Raw genomic sequence first — 15,410 nt, 5'->3', positions numbered from 1 at the left:
ATAAATACAACGAAATATCAATTTTTTCAACTTATAATAAAAATATATAATTGAAACATTAATTGAGAATATATCAAAGAATGAGATAATTGAAATGGTTTTAGATTTTATTATTATTAGCGGCGCTTTTTCAAAACGCCGCTAAAGGCCAGAGCATTAGCGGCGCTTCTTCAAAAACGCAGCTAAAGGCCAGAGCATTAGCGGCGCCTTTTAAAAAATGCCGCTAAAGGCCCGAGCATTAGCGGCGCTTCTTCAAAAACGCCACTAAAGGCCCCAAAACTCAGAGAACGGTGTCGTTGGGCTTTGGCTTTTTGCGGCGCTTTTTAGAAAACGCCACTAATGCTTATTTTTAGCGGCGTTTTCCAAAAAGCGCCGCTAATGCTCTACCTTTAGCGGCGTTTTTATAAGAGCGCCGCTAATGCTCGATTTTTAGTGGCGTTTTTTATCCAAACACCGCTAAAAACGCCACTAAAAGCCTGTTTTGGTGTAGTGGATGCTGGTGGCTGAGGGAATACTGCAGATGGAGTGCAGGTGCTTTCAGTGATGCCAATACGGGCGGATTATGGAAACGATTTTTGAGGTGGTAGCAATAGGTTGTGGACTTGTTGGTCTTGGATTCTGAATAGAGAACTTCTTTGTAAACGATATGAGGAATTGGAGGAGTTTGGCATAGCCACCCATCTTTTCCTTTCCTTGGTAATTTAGCAATGCCCGAGCTACTATGATCTGTTCAAACTCATCCTTGTTTTTAGGCTCCGAAGAACTAGCTGCTTCTTTTGCCATTGTAAATAAAGATGTTACACAGTTTTGGCGCAAATGTTATTATTAATATCGAGATAAGCAGTTTAAACAAAAAAACCAAAGTTGCTATAAAGAAAATAGTTAGCTTGAAACTTGCAAGATCACAGGTCTAACAAAAACTATAATAAGAAAATAACCTGTAATACCCTAAAATCAATATAATATAAAAATAGTATTAAATTGAATGATGTATAATTGATTTTTCCGGTGAAAAATGATATAAAGATATAAAAGAAAGGTTGAGTGATGCCAAGAAAAAAAAATGAATTAAAAAGAATGTTGTGATACATTAATTTAAAGCAAAGACTAAATTGTAAATATGTGAAAAGTTTATAGCTTAAGTGTAATATTCAAAATTTGAGGGGTTAAAGTTTAAAAATGAGTAAGTTAAAAGACCAAGAAGAAAAATAACCAAATTTGTTATGACTTGGAATTGTCATGCAAGGACTAAATTGAATAAGTATAGAAATAAGAAGGACTAAAACTTTAATTTTACTAAAAGTGAGTAGTGACTTACGGATGAGATTTTGAAAAAACATTAAGGTATAATAATTAAGAATGAAAAGTGTTGAAATTTGATTGATTTAATATTTTATTATTTATAATATATTTTAACATTTAATTAATTAATTAATATAATATATTATTAAAAAAATATAGAAATTTCCCCATCCATCCATTGCTTCTCAAGTTGGCTATAAATTAGATCTGTTGATGGGCTCACTCAAAAAGTTAGAGAGTTTGGGTAAAAATATAGACTCGAAAAATAGGCATGAACAAAAAAATAAGGCTTTTTTGTCCCGAGCTTGGCTTGTTCCGAATATGCAAAAAAAATTGTTGTTTTTTTTATTTATTTTATTGTTATTTTTTCTATTTTGTTGCTATTTTCTTATTTTTTTCACTATTTTGCTACTATTTCATTATTATGTTGCTATTATTTTATTGTTATTGTTTAGATATTATATAACTCTTATTTTATTGTTAATTTTGTTACTATTTTAGAGGCATTTGCTTGTTAAGTTGCACCTATCTTAGTATTATTTAAGTATACATATATAGTTTTTAATTTATTTTCAATTTGTTGGGAAACATTTATTTTAATATTTTTAGTATTTTTGATGTATTATATATTTTTTAAAATTATATAAAAATAATATAAAAAATGTAATACGACCAGGCTAAGCCCAAGTTTTAGCATTTTTATTCAGGCTGAGCTTGAGCAAAATTTTAGACCCATTTTTAAGTTGGGCTTAAGCCTAGCAAACGAGCCTAAATTTTGGTTGGGCCTGACCCAAACTCATCTCGGCCCATGAACACCTCAACTATAAATAGACAAAGAGGGGTTTTCATTTTTTAACAATTTGGTCATCTACCATGAAACCCCACTTTTTCTCTCAATTTTTTTTTTATTTTCATAGTCGCCAAAAATGAGAAGTGAAGTAAGGTTGTGTTCTCCAATGCTTCTCAGAGTTTTTTCATTAAAAAGTGTTTTTCCCTAAAAAGCAATAAAGAACAGACGTCAATGTAGAAATTTTTTTAACTTATTTTAAGTACTTTTTCACAGATAAAAAACAAAAAAAATAACTTTTTTCAGCCCAAAAATGCTTTTGGCTGGTATTTTATTTTTTAACCTTACTATTTCTTCTTCCAAATAGACGTTAGAAGCATTAATTAAAAATATATATATACAAATGTGTTAAAAACATTAATTAAAAATAAAAAATAATTTTTAAAATAATACAATTGTGTCAATATCTAATTACAAATATTTAATTATTATATTTAAATATTTAAATATAGTTTGTATATTCTAATGAAATTTAATAAATAATTACTATTAATTATTAAAATTAATATTATATATTAAAATATTAACAATAAATTATAATAAATTATTTTTTTATATTTTTGCTAAAATATTATAATATTAACTAATTTGAACATTATTTAAATACATATTTGTTACTTTATAATATCATGTCTAAAATGGACATTTTATTGCTCAAAAGCACTTTTTGACAGTAATACTAGAGGTGATCATGGGCCAGGCCGGGCCGGGCCCAAAAAAAATTCGGCCCCCGTCCTAGGCCTGGCCCGGCCCGAAATATGGGTCTAAAATTTTGTCCAGGCCCAACCCAAGAAAAAATTCCTAAGCCCGGCCCGGCCCATTTTTTTAATAAACATCAAAAATTTATTTTAAAAATAAAAAAAATATTTTAAAAATAAAAAATGTAATTATTATATATTAGGGACAGGCCAGGCCCGGGCCAAAAAAGTGGTGCCCGAGGCCCGACCTATTTTCTAAACGGGCCTCGTTTTTTTGCCCAAACCCATATTTTGGGCCTATATTTTTACCGGAACCCTCCCATATTTCGGGCGGGCTGCCCGGCCCATGATCACTTCTAAGTAATACCAAACACTCAAATTTATTAAAAGCACTTCTTAAAAACACTTTTCACAGCACTTTTCAAAAATATTGCCAAACTAGCCCTAAAGATACTAAAGAGTTAGAATATCACCTTGGAAGAAAGAAACCGGAGTTGGAAATGAAGAAAGTTGAGGAGAAAGTGAAGAGATTAAAGAGACATATTATGTACTTTAAGAACTGTAACACCCCTTACCCGTATCCAACACCGGAATAGGGTACGAGGCATTACCAAAACACATACACTTGTAAACGTATTTAACCGAGTTATAAAATTTCATCAAAATTAAAACTTTCAAAAATAATTAACATGTTTCTATAACTTTTCACAATATATCCTCAAAATATTATAATCATAATAATTAGGGCCTGCGAGACCCGATACATACTCATGCAATTTAATGCTTCATTTCCATTTCATTCAATTCGCAATTTCTCATGCTCATAATTTAAATCATATCACTAGAAATTTCCATTTAATTCACGTACAATTCAATGACATCAAATTCAAAACTAATACGTATTTACCATTTAACTCAATGTTTATTGATTATACCATTCAATAACACATTTATGAAATTCTCAATTTAGCAATGAAAATATCACTTTAGTTTGAATAACAACATCGTCCTGATATAAATACACTACCACTTATCCATTTACTTTAATTCTTTTGGGCCCATTTGTCACTTACCATCCTTAATCAAATTAGGGAACGGTCACGGAAAATTGAGTACTTCACTTTCACTTTGCCATAGTATAACTATGGTCTTACGTATGATCACTTATCACTTGTCCCTTGATCAGATAAGTGTAGCCACTTATCACTTTGTTTCTTGATCAGATAAGTGTAGCCACTTATCACTTTGTTTCTTGATCAGATAAGTGTAGCCACTTATCACTTTGTCTCTTGATCAGATAAGTGTAGCTAAAGCTATCACTTATCACTTTGTCTCTTGATCAGATAAGTATAGCCGAAGCTATCACTTATCACTTTTCACTTGTCACTTGATCAGATAAGTGTAGCCGAAGCTATCACTTATCACTTTCCACTTGTCACTTGATCAGATAAGTGTAGCTGAAGCTATCACTTATCACTTTGTCACTTGATCAGATAAGTATAGCCGAAGCTATAACTTATCACTTTATCACTTGATCAGATAAGTATAGCCGAAGCTATTACTTATCACTTTCCACTTGTCACTTGATCAGATAAGTGTAGCTAAAGCTACCACTTATCACTTTATCACTTGATCAGAAGTACTCAAATCCGGCGTTCCGCTCAATTTGATCATTTATTCATATATCAAGCTTACCAACATGTGTTAATTCATAAACCATTCATGGTATTATTTCATGCCAAATCATATACTGAATATACCATACACACATACTATGAAACTTTATTTTCACACATGAGCTTAAACCATGACCAATAATGCACAAAAATAAGCATCATTCATATTTCATCGTTTATGAGTTATAATCAAACATATGACCATTTATACACGAATCATTCATATATTTCCCAATTTTCCTCCTCCTCCTCTCCATTCCACATCCTTAATGTGTATAACACACTTAAACAACATTAACCATAATTTCAATATTCACTAACATGTATATTCAAAGCTGTTTATCCGAGTCAGAGTCACTAAATTATTTTTATCCGGAGCTACAGAGCTCTAAATTAAGATCCGTTAATTTTCCCTGAAACTAGACTCACATATCTTCATACCATAAAATTTTCATAATTTTTGGTTCAGCCAAATAGTACAGTTTATTCTTTAAAGTTTCCCCTGTTTCGCTGTCTGACAGTTCCGACCACTCTTCACTAAAAATTAATTATCTCATTGTACAGAATTCGGATGATGTTTTAGCTTGTTTCTTCTAAAAATAGACTCATTAAGGATTCTAACCATATAAACTATAACTCATAATCATTTCTGTACAATTTTTAATGATTTTCCAAAGTCAGAACAGGGGAACCCGAATTCATTCTGACCTTTTCTCACAAAATCTATTATATCTCATGATTTACAATTCCATTGCTCACATCATTTCTTTTATAAGAAACTAGACTCAATAAGCTTTAATTTCATATTTTATTCATCCTCTAATTCAATCTCTACAATTTTTGGTGATTTTTCAAAGTTACACTACTGCTGCTGTCCAAAACTGCTTTAGTGCAAAATGTTGATTTCCATTTTGCCCCAAATTTCACAGTTTATACAATTCGGTCCTTTCTCAATTAACCCCTCAATTAATCTAATTTTCTCAATTAGTATTTTACTAGACATTATAAGTTGTTACACAACTATTGAAATTCAGAATTGCCACATATAACTCTATCTTCAAACTCTTTTACTATTAGGTCCCAAACATTCACTTTCTATTCAATTCTTTCAATAAAATCAGCATATGAACAATTTAAAGCTCTAATTTCATGCTAAATCATCATATACTTCCAGCACATATTCATATCAACTTTCAACTTCTTTCATAAAATCAAAAACTAATGAATTTAACAAGTGGGCCTAGTTGTAAAAGTCATAAAAATACAAAAATTTCAAGAAATAGTCAAGAATTGAACTTACTTGTAATAAAAATATGAAGAACCAGCTTGAAGAAGCCCTTCCATGGTGTTTTAGCTGATGAGAATTCAGAAAAATGAAGAGAAATCTAGATAATTCCACTTGGGTCCTAACTTTATTAAGCAAATTTTGCAATTTTCCAATTTTGCCCTTAATTCTCCTTACTTTCTTGCTGATTTCATGCCTCTGCCGTCCAGCCCAAATAGACCTTGGGTCTATTTGCTTTTAAGCCCTCTTCCTTTTATCATTTAAGCTATTTAATCATTTCCCAAAATTTTGCATTTGTTACAATTTAGTCCTTTTTGTTCAATTAATTATCGGAACTTTAAAATTTCTTAACGAAACTTTAATACTAACTTTTTAACACTCCATAAATATTTATAAAAATATTTATGGCTCAGTTTAAAATCCCCGAGGTCTTGATACCTCATTTCGATTCTAATTATTTTAATATTTATTTCTAGTGCACTATTCACTATTTCAAAAATTTTCCTAACTTCATATTTAACTTATACTTGCTAAATTAATAATATTTTCTACCCATTTGTCGAATTTAGTGATCTCGAATCACCGTTCCGACACCTCTGAAAATTCAAGCCATTACATTTTTTTTTTCGTCGGATTTGTGGTCCCGAAACCACTGTTCCGACTAAGCCTAAAATCGGGCTATTACAAGAACGTTACTTTATTTAATTTTAATCTAAACGTAGAGAATGTTAAATAGTTGAATTAATTATGAATGTACAAATATTATGTATGAAATTGAATTAGTGCGTTGAAGTAGTAGAAATTTGACTAAACTATAAAGTAAACAAAATAAGTTATGTGGAATTGAATGTTAAAAAGAGAACATAAATAAAGTGTGACGAAATAATGATTTCATCAACAGTGATGGTGTGACAGAATTACTAAGTTAACTTGCATTCATGATAATGGTGACTAAATTATAAAGTGTACAAAAATTTATAACTTAAATAAAGTATTACGATGAAGAGTTTAAATGATGTGTTATGTGTTAGAGGATAAATTACAATGTGATATTAAAGTGAAATTACATTAAAAGATGAATTCTCATGATGTTAAGGACTCAATTGTAAAGTTATGTAATGTATATAATTGAAATAAGATAAATTATGATAAAATTATATGTTAAATATATGTGAGCTGTAGCAATCAAAAGCATAATGATTATGTATGTTGAACGAAAGTTAAAAGAACCATGAAAAAGTAAATATTACCACCAAAACGGTTTTTGGATGACATTAGTGGTTCAACTTCAAAAATTCACTAAATATTGTAGAAATTGAATTAGAGGTTGAATCTGATATAGAATTAAAGCTTATTGAGTCTAGTTTCACATACAAGAAACGGTGTAAGCAATGAAATTTTAGATTATGATATATAATAATTATTGTGATACAAGGCGAGAATGATTTCGGGATCTCCTATTCTAATGAATGATTTCGGGATCTCCTATTCTAACTTTGAAAAATTATTATAAAATGTAAAAAAATATTTAGGAGATGAAATTTATATGGATAAAATCGTAATGAGTCTATTTTCAAGGGAAACAAATGGTAACTTAATACGAGACTTGTACTAAAAGATAATAGATTTTTTGTGAAGAAAGGTCAAAGCTGCCTAGTGGTATAACAAAGGAAGATTTAAAGAATAAAATATATTATTTGACTTAATTAAAAATTCTGAAATTTTTTATGGTAAATTTTTTATTGAGTCTAGTTTCAAAATTAAAAAGCGGATCTTAAATTCGAGTTTATAAGCATACTATACTCAAAATCAAAGGTTCATATATACATACATGTATACACATTTACACAAATGATTGAGATGGAGAGGGAGAGGAGGAAAATAATTGAAGAATTATAATATTAAGAATTTGTTACAAAGGATGGTTTTGCTAATACATAAAGGAAATACAAATATTTTATTGAAACATTAAGTATATAAAAGGAATTAAGGAGGCCCTATTTGATAAATTGATCGGTAAATAATAATAATAATAATAACATGTAGAGAGGATAAACTATTTTTAGAGTAGATCATCTAAAGGACTTATTTGTAAAAAGTTGATAATTGTATTATTTTATAAATTTAGAATTAATGACATGATCATAAGGTTCATTACAAAATATCATATGTTTCAGAAATAAGGGTAATGACTTTTGATAATATTCAAAATAAAGTTTCACTAAAAAACTTCATTCGGTTTTAAGTTGTACATTGAAAATATGTTAAAAACATGTTATTGAGATTAAAATATAATTAAAACAGATAATTGAATTTAGTCAAAATTACTTTGACACTCAAATGTGATATTCCTACATTCAACTTGGTAATCGGATCAGATATAGGAAAGTTAGACTACCAATTACCTACTTCACCATTCCTACATTAAAAAGGAAAAAGACAACTGAAACTTCGACTGACACTGTTTTAGAGATGTCCAAGCTGTCATGGCAGAGTCTTTTCGGCTTGATTGAAATAACTCATTTGCTAAAGAATAATTACCATTTTCTGGAGTTTGACAAGAAATGAGTTTCATATAAAAGGAAATCATTGACAACCCTAAATAACCGAACCAGAACGACCATTTTTATCCTCATACGAAAATTAAACATAAAATCTAAAAAACTTTTGCATCTTACATTATGTTTATTCTTTTTTCTGAGGTTTATTAAACTTTGGGTTTCATCAATAAAAAGGAAAAAGACAACTGAAACTTCGACTGACACTGTTTTAGAGATGTCCAAGCTGCCATGGCAGAGTCTTTTCGGCTTGATTGAAATAACTCATTTGCTAAAGAATAATTACCATTTTCTGGAGTTTGACAAGAAATGAGTTTCATATAAAAGGAAATCCTTGACAACCCTAAATAACCGAACCAGAACGACCATTTTTATCCTCATACGAAAATTAAACATAAAAATCTAAAAAACTTTTGCATCTTACATTATGTTTATTCTTTTTTTCTGAGGTTTATTAAACTTTGGGTTTCATCAATAAAAAGGAAAAAGACAACTGAAACTTCGACTGACACTGTTTTAGAGATGTCTAAGCTGCCATGGCAGAGTCTTTTCGGCTTGATTGAAATAACTCATTTGCTAAAGAATAATTACCATTTTCTGGAGTTTGACAAGAAATGAGTTTCATATAAAAGGAAATCCTTGACAACCCTAAATAACCGAACCAGAACGACCATTTTTATCCTCATACGAAAATTAAACATAAAAATCTAAAAAACTTTTGCATCTTACATTATGTTTATTCTTTTTTCTGAGGTTTATTAAACTTTGGGTTTCATCAATAAATGCTCATACAACTCCTTCAATAAATTAAGGTCTGCACGAGAGTGTAGAACAGTAGTGGGACTCTCAAAGGTTTCCCGTTAAAAGTTAACGGTGGTTTTTGAACTTCGGAGCGTGGTCTGGATCTTCCTAAAGGAAGCTTATGGCAACTCCTCAGCGCCAGCTCTTGCCGCTCAGTCTTGTACATCTCGTCTCTCTGTTTTCTTTTAGGGGAGAGAGATGTACAAGACCCAACTGGAAGCTCCGATGAAGTAATGCAAGAAAATTTAAGAAGCACAAAACATAGTGCGAAGAAAATTTTGATTTTCTTTCGAAGTTCATTTCTCTTATTGCATCAGAAGAGAGGTGGATTAGTTGCGTTACTTGTAGATATATATGAATTCTCTCCTTCAGATTTATTTTGATTATAGTTATTAAATTACTTATTTAGCTCAGTCTTTATAAATTATAATCATTTATTCTTATCGGAATTGTAACTTAGAAAAAGACAAAAACGTCCTAGGTCATTTTCTTTCCAAAATGAACAAACATAACGGGGAACCGAAGCCCAAAGGCCCAAAACCAACATAATACATAGAAGGTCAGGCCAGGAGATAAATAGTAAAAATATTTATAGGTATAGAAACAGAATATTACACCATGTTTGGTTGGGTGTATTGGCTATGCCAATACACCCCTAATCGGTGGGCCCCACTTAATCCTCCCTTAATCTGTTGTTTGGTTGGTTGTATTCCCATTACGTCCCAAATCTGTTCCTTCCCTAACACCATGTTTGGTTGGGTGTATTGGCTATGCCAATACACCCCTAATCGGTGGGCCCCACTTAATCCTCCCTTAATCTGTTGTTTGGTTGGTTGTATTCCCATTACGTCCCAAATCTGTTCCTTCCCTAATACACCCGGTCCCGTAATAGCTAATACCCCCCTCCAGCACCGATTTGAGAATCCTTACCCATTTCTTATTTTCGTTTCTTTTTTTGCCCTCATAGATTTCTGCTTCTTCTTCCATCGGTATTGCTCTGTCCTCATTTCTTCTGCTTTCATAACAAATCCTGAACATTGTCTTCATCGGAGGCCGATTTCAGGTATGAATCTTTGCTTCAACATTGTCTTCGGCTTTCTCTGTTTTAATTTTTCTCTCCTTTAGATTTTTCAACATTGTCTTCAACATTGTCCCCTTATTTGTCTCTCCTTTAGATTTTTCTCTCTCTTTTTACTTAATTCAGATATTTAATTTTCTATATTATGATTCCATTGTTGACGTAGCTTTAATTTTAGTATTTCTTGTAGTTTTTCTCTCTTAGAAATTGAAACAGAGAGTTTAGGATTTTGAGAGGTTTGGATTCTGGTGGAAGAGTTTCTTATTTCTTGTTGTTTCTTCCTTTTTCCTGGATCGTGCTTCTCGATCAACCAGAGGGAGAAGGTGAATCTTCAACCTAAATTATGTTTATTTCATTTTGCGTTGTTCTTCTCTCTTTTATTTTCTAATGCTCTTCAATCTCATAAATTCAGTTTTCTTGAGTTTCTTTTTTATTTTCCGAAATACAACTTTATTTATTTTTATTTTTTTACTTTATTTATTTTTATCAACTACAACCTGACAAAGGAATTTCACCGGAGCTAAAGCCAAAAAGAGCTTCAATTTAAGCCCTGAAATATAAAAATTACAAAATAAAATTATATAAATATAAAAGAAAAACCCCTTTCCCCTTTCTCCCATTTCCAGTGGTAACTTCGTTTTTTCTATTATCTTGGACTTTGCATCTCTTTCAGGTATTTTCCTTTTCTTTTCCTCTTTCTCTTTTAAGACCCAGATTCCATTTTTTTTTCTAATTTCTATTTGCATTTCATGTAATTTATACATTTTTTTTAATTTTCTTGTTCTGGGTTTTAGCTGCAATTTTTTATAAGCTCTTTTTGCTCTTCAATTTAGAGAAGTATAGCCTTTTTAGAATTTATCTTTGGGTTTAAGGTTTATTTTTTTATTTTAAGTTTGTAGTTTTAAGCTGATACTGCTAAGTGAGTTACAATTTGCGCTAATGGGTCTTTTTTTATTATGAATCTTTTTGAATATAGTTGTTTCTTTTATTCTATGTTTTATGCAGGCACTGAAAAGAGGACTTGACTGTGAAAAATTGAACTTCAAGCTATTTAGGACTCTTTAAATTTTCTAGTTTGTGTCATAGTGCTGGGAAAATGGCGAATGCTATATCGATATCGCCATATTTTAGACCTTCAGATACGAGATCAATGGGGGTACTTAATGTTCTTGGTGGGAGAATATTAATGGAGAATCCTTTAGGGAAACTTAGATGCGGGTCTTCGAGTCCGAGCCAAAGGTCTAATATGCCTCATTTTAGATGTTCCAACAACTCCCATAGCGTTAGTCCATATCAAAATAAGGACCCTTTTCTGAATATGCACCCAGAAGTTTCGATGCTTAGAGGTGAAGGGAATCCTATAGTAACAAACCCAAGAAAGGATAGCTCTAGTCCCGAGAGCTTAGGGGGCATGACGGGTTCAAGTAATTATAATGAGGCTAAGATCAAAGTCATTGGTGTCGGAGGCGGTGGGTCAAATGCTGTTAACCGTATGATAGAGAGTGCTTTGAAGGGTGTAGAGTTCTGGATTGTTAACACTGATATTCAAGCCATGAAATTGTCACCTGTCTTTCCTGAGCACCGTTTGCAAATTGGTCAGGAGCTAACTCGGGGTCTTGGTGCTGGTGGAAACCCAGAGATTGGTATGAATGCTGCCAAAGAAAGCAAGGAGTCAATAGAATCAGCTCTTTATGGTGCTGATATGGTTTTTGTTACTGTAAGTCTGCATCCTTATCATTTAGTTAGAATTTTAATTATTACTTGTACTGTTACAGTCTGATTTCATGAGTGGTTTCAATTTAAATTACCTCTTTTTTAGGCTTTTAAAGAACTTACCATGAACTAGACCCCACTATGAAACTGGTCAAGAATATGTGTCAATGAAAATGTTTCAAGCTTCTTATTTATGGTGAATATTCATTGATCATATGGTAAATAAAACTAATCTTGCTACTTATATGCAATTTCTTGTTTCATGGAACTTATTCAATTGACTGAAATCTTAATGAAAGTCATGTCTTATCTCTGCAACTGCAAACTGTTATTACATGCTAAGCATCAGGTGTATGTTTATAGCCATATAAGTTAGCATTGTTTTGGATTTTAATTTTGATCTAAAGTCACTTGATTTTTGGATTTTAGTTTTGATCTGAAGTTACTTAAAAAGTAGCATCTATAATCTTCAAGATGTTCGATTTTCAGTATTTCTGGGTCTTATTATGGCTTGTTTGTCGAGAAATTCTAATGTGTGGTTTTGGATATAGGTTTAGTTGAGGCAAAAGTACCATGTAACCTTTTAGTTGAATGTTTTACATGTGGAGTAGTGTATAATCTATCATATGTTTTACACACTGCTGGGAGGTACTTAGTTAAGCGTTTTAGAAAGGCTCAGTGCCCCATTGTTGAGAGGCTTACAAACTCATTGATGATGCATGGCCGAAACAATGGAAAGAAACTTATGGCAGTCAGGATTGTGAAGCATGCTATGGAAATTATTTATCTCCTGACTGATCAGAACCCAATTCAAGTCATTGTTGATGCCATTATCAACAGGTGGCCTATATGACCTTTAAGAATTTCCTTTTTCAAATGTATCACTAGCTGACTTTAATCTTTAAAGTAGCAGATGATGTTAATTAAAACATCTTCCAATTCTGGGTTATCTTTGTTGGATCAATCTTTGATAATCCTTGTTGATTTTTGATTGATATAACAGTGGACCTCGTGAAGATGCTACTCGTATTGGTTCTGCTGGTGTTGTGAGGCGTCAGGCTGTTGATATTTCTCCTCTTCGTCGAGTGAATCAAGCCATCTATCTCCTCACCACTGGTAATCGTGAGTCTGCATTCAGAAACATTAAAACTATCGCTGAATGTTTAGCTGATGAGCTTATTAACGCAGCAAAGGGATCATCTAACAGGTAAATAACAGCCTTTGAACTCCCGTGTTTGAACCTTATTTTGCTTTGAAACTAGGAACTGTCCTTGCAATCCCATTTATTTACCACAGCTTGCTTCATCATTCTCGTGTTGTTTGTGCAGCTATGCCATCAAGAAGAAGGACGAAATCGAGAGAGTTGCCAAGGCCAATCGTTGAGGAATTGGTAGGACTTTGCATAAACCATGGCAGTGGACACTTCTGTTTTTTATTCTGTACTTTATAAGTTACCTATTTTGTGTTCCGAACATAATATGAATGTTCCGTTATTTAAGTTGAGATGTTATTGAAGAAAGCATATCCTGTTTTGGTTATATATGTTGTACTTATTTTGCCATGGTTTGAAGCTGTTGAGTTCATCTTTGCTGCAAACAAAGAGATGAGAGTGCTTGATGTGGTTGTTTTGACCACATTAAATCGCCCTGCCTGTTGCTGATAATTAGTACTTAAAAAAGAGACAATTAAAGGAAGAAATCAAATTGAGTTTTTCCAATTATTGAGCAGATGAAATTATACAAGTCTTTCAAAAATATTGTTTTGAATTTCTAACCCAGCCAATAGAAGCAAAGAAAAAATATTAATTGGAGCAATTGTACAAACTTCTATTTGAAGTTAAATACAAAGGCCGTAACACTATTGAAATCAAGCCTTTCAACCTGCATTGACAATGGAAGAGACTGCAGTTCATCAACGTCAAATTTTATATGTTTTATGAACATGATTCTCTCTATCTACAGATAAAGAAAATTTTTTTGGAACTTTATACTACAAAAGTCGATTTAATAATCCCCGTTCTAATACTGCTTATGTTGTTTGGCTTGTTTCAGTTGGAAATATAATTTATTAGTTATAATTATTTTAAATTTTATTAAATCATATATTTTAATTAAAATATATTTAATATTAATTATTTCAAATTTTCTTTTATAGTATCATATATTATGATTTGAGTAAATTCATATAAGAATATTAATTATTAAGAATTTTATTAAATTATATATTTTAATTATAATATATTTAATAATAATTATGTTACTTTATATTTTACAGTATCATATATTATGATTTGAGTAAATTCATATAAGAATATTAATTATTAAGAATTTTATTAAATTATATATTTTAATTATAATATATTTAATAATAATTATGTTTAAATATGATTAAATTATTTATTATTGATATTAATAATCTTATTAAAATTTAAATAACAATAACAATAATAATTTACCAAAACAAATTTCTGCTAATTATAAGAATTTTATTAAATTATATATTATTAATTAAAATATATTTAATAATAATTATGTTTAAATATGATTAAAATATTTATTACTGATAATAATAATCTTATTAAAATTTAAATAACAATAACAATAATCATTTACCAAAACAATTTTATGCTAAGAGTATTCTAGTCATTTTAGTTTTTTCCATTATGCTATTACACCTCTATTCCATTCAACCAAACACAAGATTACTATTACGCCTCTATTCCATTACATTCAACCAAACAGTGAATTAGCTATTACACCTCTAATCCAATACACCTCTAATCCCAATACACCTCTAATCCAATACACCTCTAATCCAATACAGCGAACCAAACGCACCCTTAGGCAATTCTGAATTGTAGCAGAAAGTAGGTATTTACTTTACTGACCTTTAATAAATTCAATTGATAGAATGACCATTGCTTCACTAGAAACGTCTCTGGTTTTATGTCCACCTCCTCCATGAAGGAACCTTTTACATCTCTCTGACCATTCACCAGCTGTCTTTATTAACTTCAGGTACAAGGCGTAGTTCACCTTTTAAAACCAACCCCAGATATTATGATTTCAATTCCGAGCCACACTCGGAAGTGTAAGTCAAACTCACTTAGACTAGGTACATAGATAAGTAGCAGGAAACCTAAGGCGTAACTCCAACAGTTTTACCTACATCTGTTAGATGATGGATTCCTGCAAGACTTCAGCCTCGTCCAAAACTCGGGCATTTGATTCACATGCTCGCAAGCTCACCTCAACAATAATGATGCAATAACTGTGATGCAGAAGTGCTAATGTCCGTTGAAGCATTCTTAAAATTTTACATGACTGAAGATGGCACACTCTTAGACGATTTCCACAAGAAAGATGCAGAGCAAAAAAATTACAGAGGAACAGAAAATAAAGAATGGCTCAAACATGACAAAGTACTATAACAAAGTTGTCCTACAATAATGG

The 15,410-nt window shown here is 31.2% G+C and overlaps 1 protein-coding gene across 5 annotated transcripts; it reads left to right on the top strand.

Annotated features, from left to right (window-relative positions):
* The first annotated feature begins 10,042 nt into the window (after positions 1–10,042).
* LOC121217675 (cell division protein FtsZ homolog 2-1, chloroplastic) lies at positions 10,043–13,496 on the top strand. Of its 5 annotated transcripts, none has more exons than XM_041093546.1 (6): positions 10,043–10,230; positions 10,436–10,568; positions 11,251–11,962; positions 12,698–12,798; positions 12,962–13,165; positions 13,287–13,496. In XM_041093546.1, the coding sequence occupies exons 3-6, from the start codon at positions 11,342–11,344 to the stop codon at positions 13,339–13,341; spliced, it is 981 nt and encodes a 326-aa protein (XP_040949480.1). In that variant the 5' UTR covers positions 10,043–10,230; positions 10,436–10,568; positions 11,251–11,341; the 3' UTR covers positions 13,342–13,496. The 5 variants fall into 5 exon arrangements, with proteins under 5 accessions (XP_040949480.1, XP_040949479.1, XP_040949478.1 ...); XM_041093545.1 differs by having other exon boundaries at positions 10,424–10,568; XM_041093544.1 differs by lacking the exon at positions 10,436–10,568.
* The last annotated feature ends 1,914 nt before the right edge of the window (positions 13,497–15,410 follow it).

This window comes from Gossypium hirsutum, chromosome D05 (genome assembly GCF_007990345.1).
Source record: "Gossypium hirsutum isolate 1008001.06 chromosome D05, Gossypium_hirsutum_v2.1, whole genome shotgun sequence".
Classification (NCBI taxonomy): Eukaryota; Viridiplantae; Streptophyta; class Magnoliopsida; order Malvales; family Malvaceae; genus Gossypium; species Gossypium hirsutum.
Note: the sequence above shows the minus strand (reverse complement) of the source record. Positions and strands in the feature narration are given on the sequence as shown.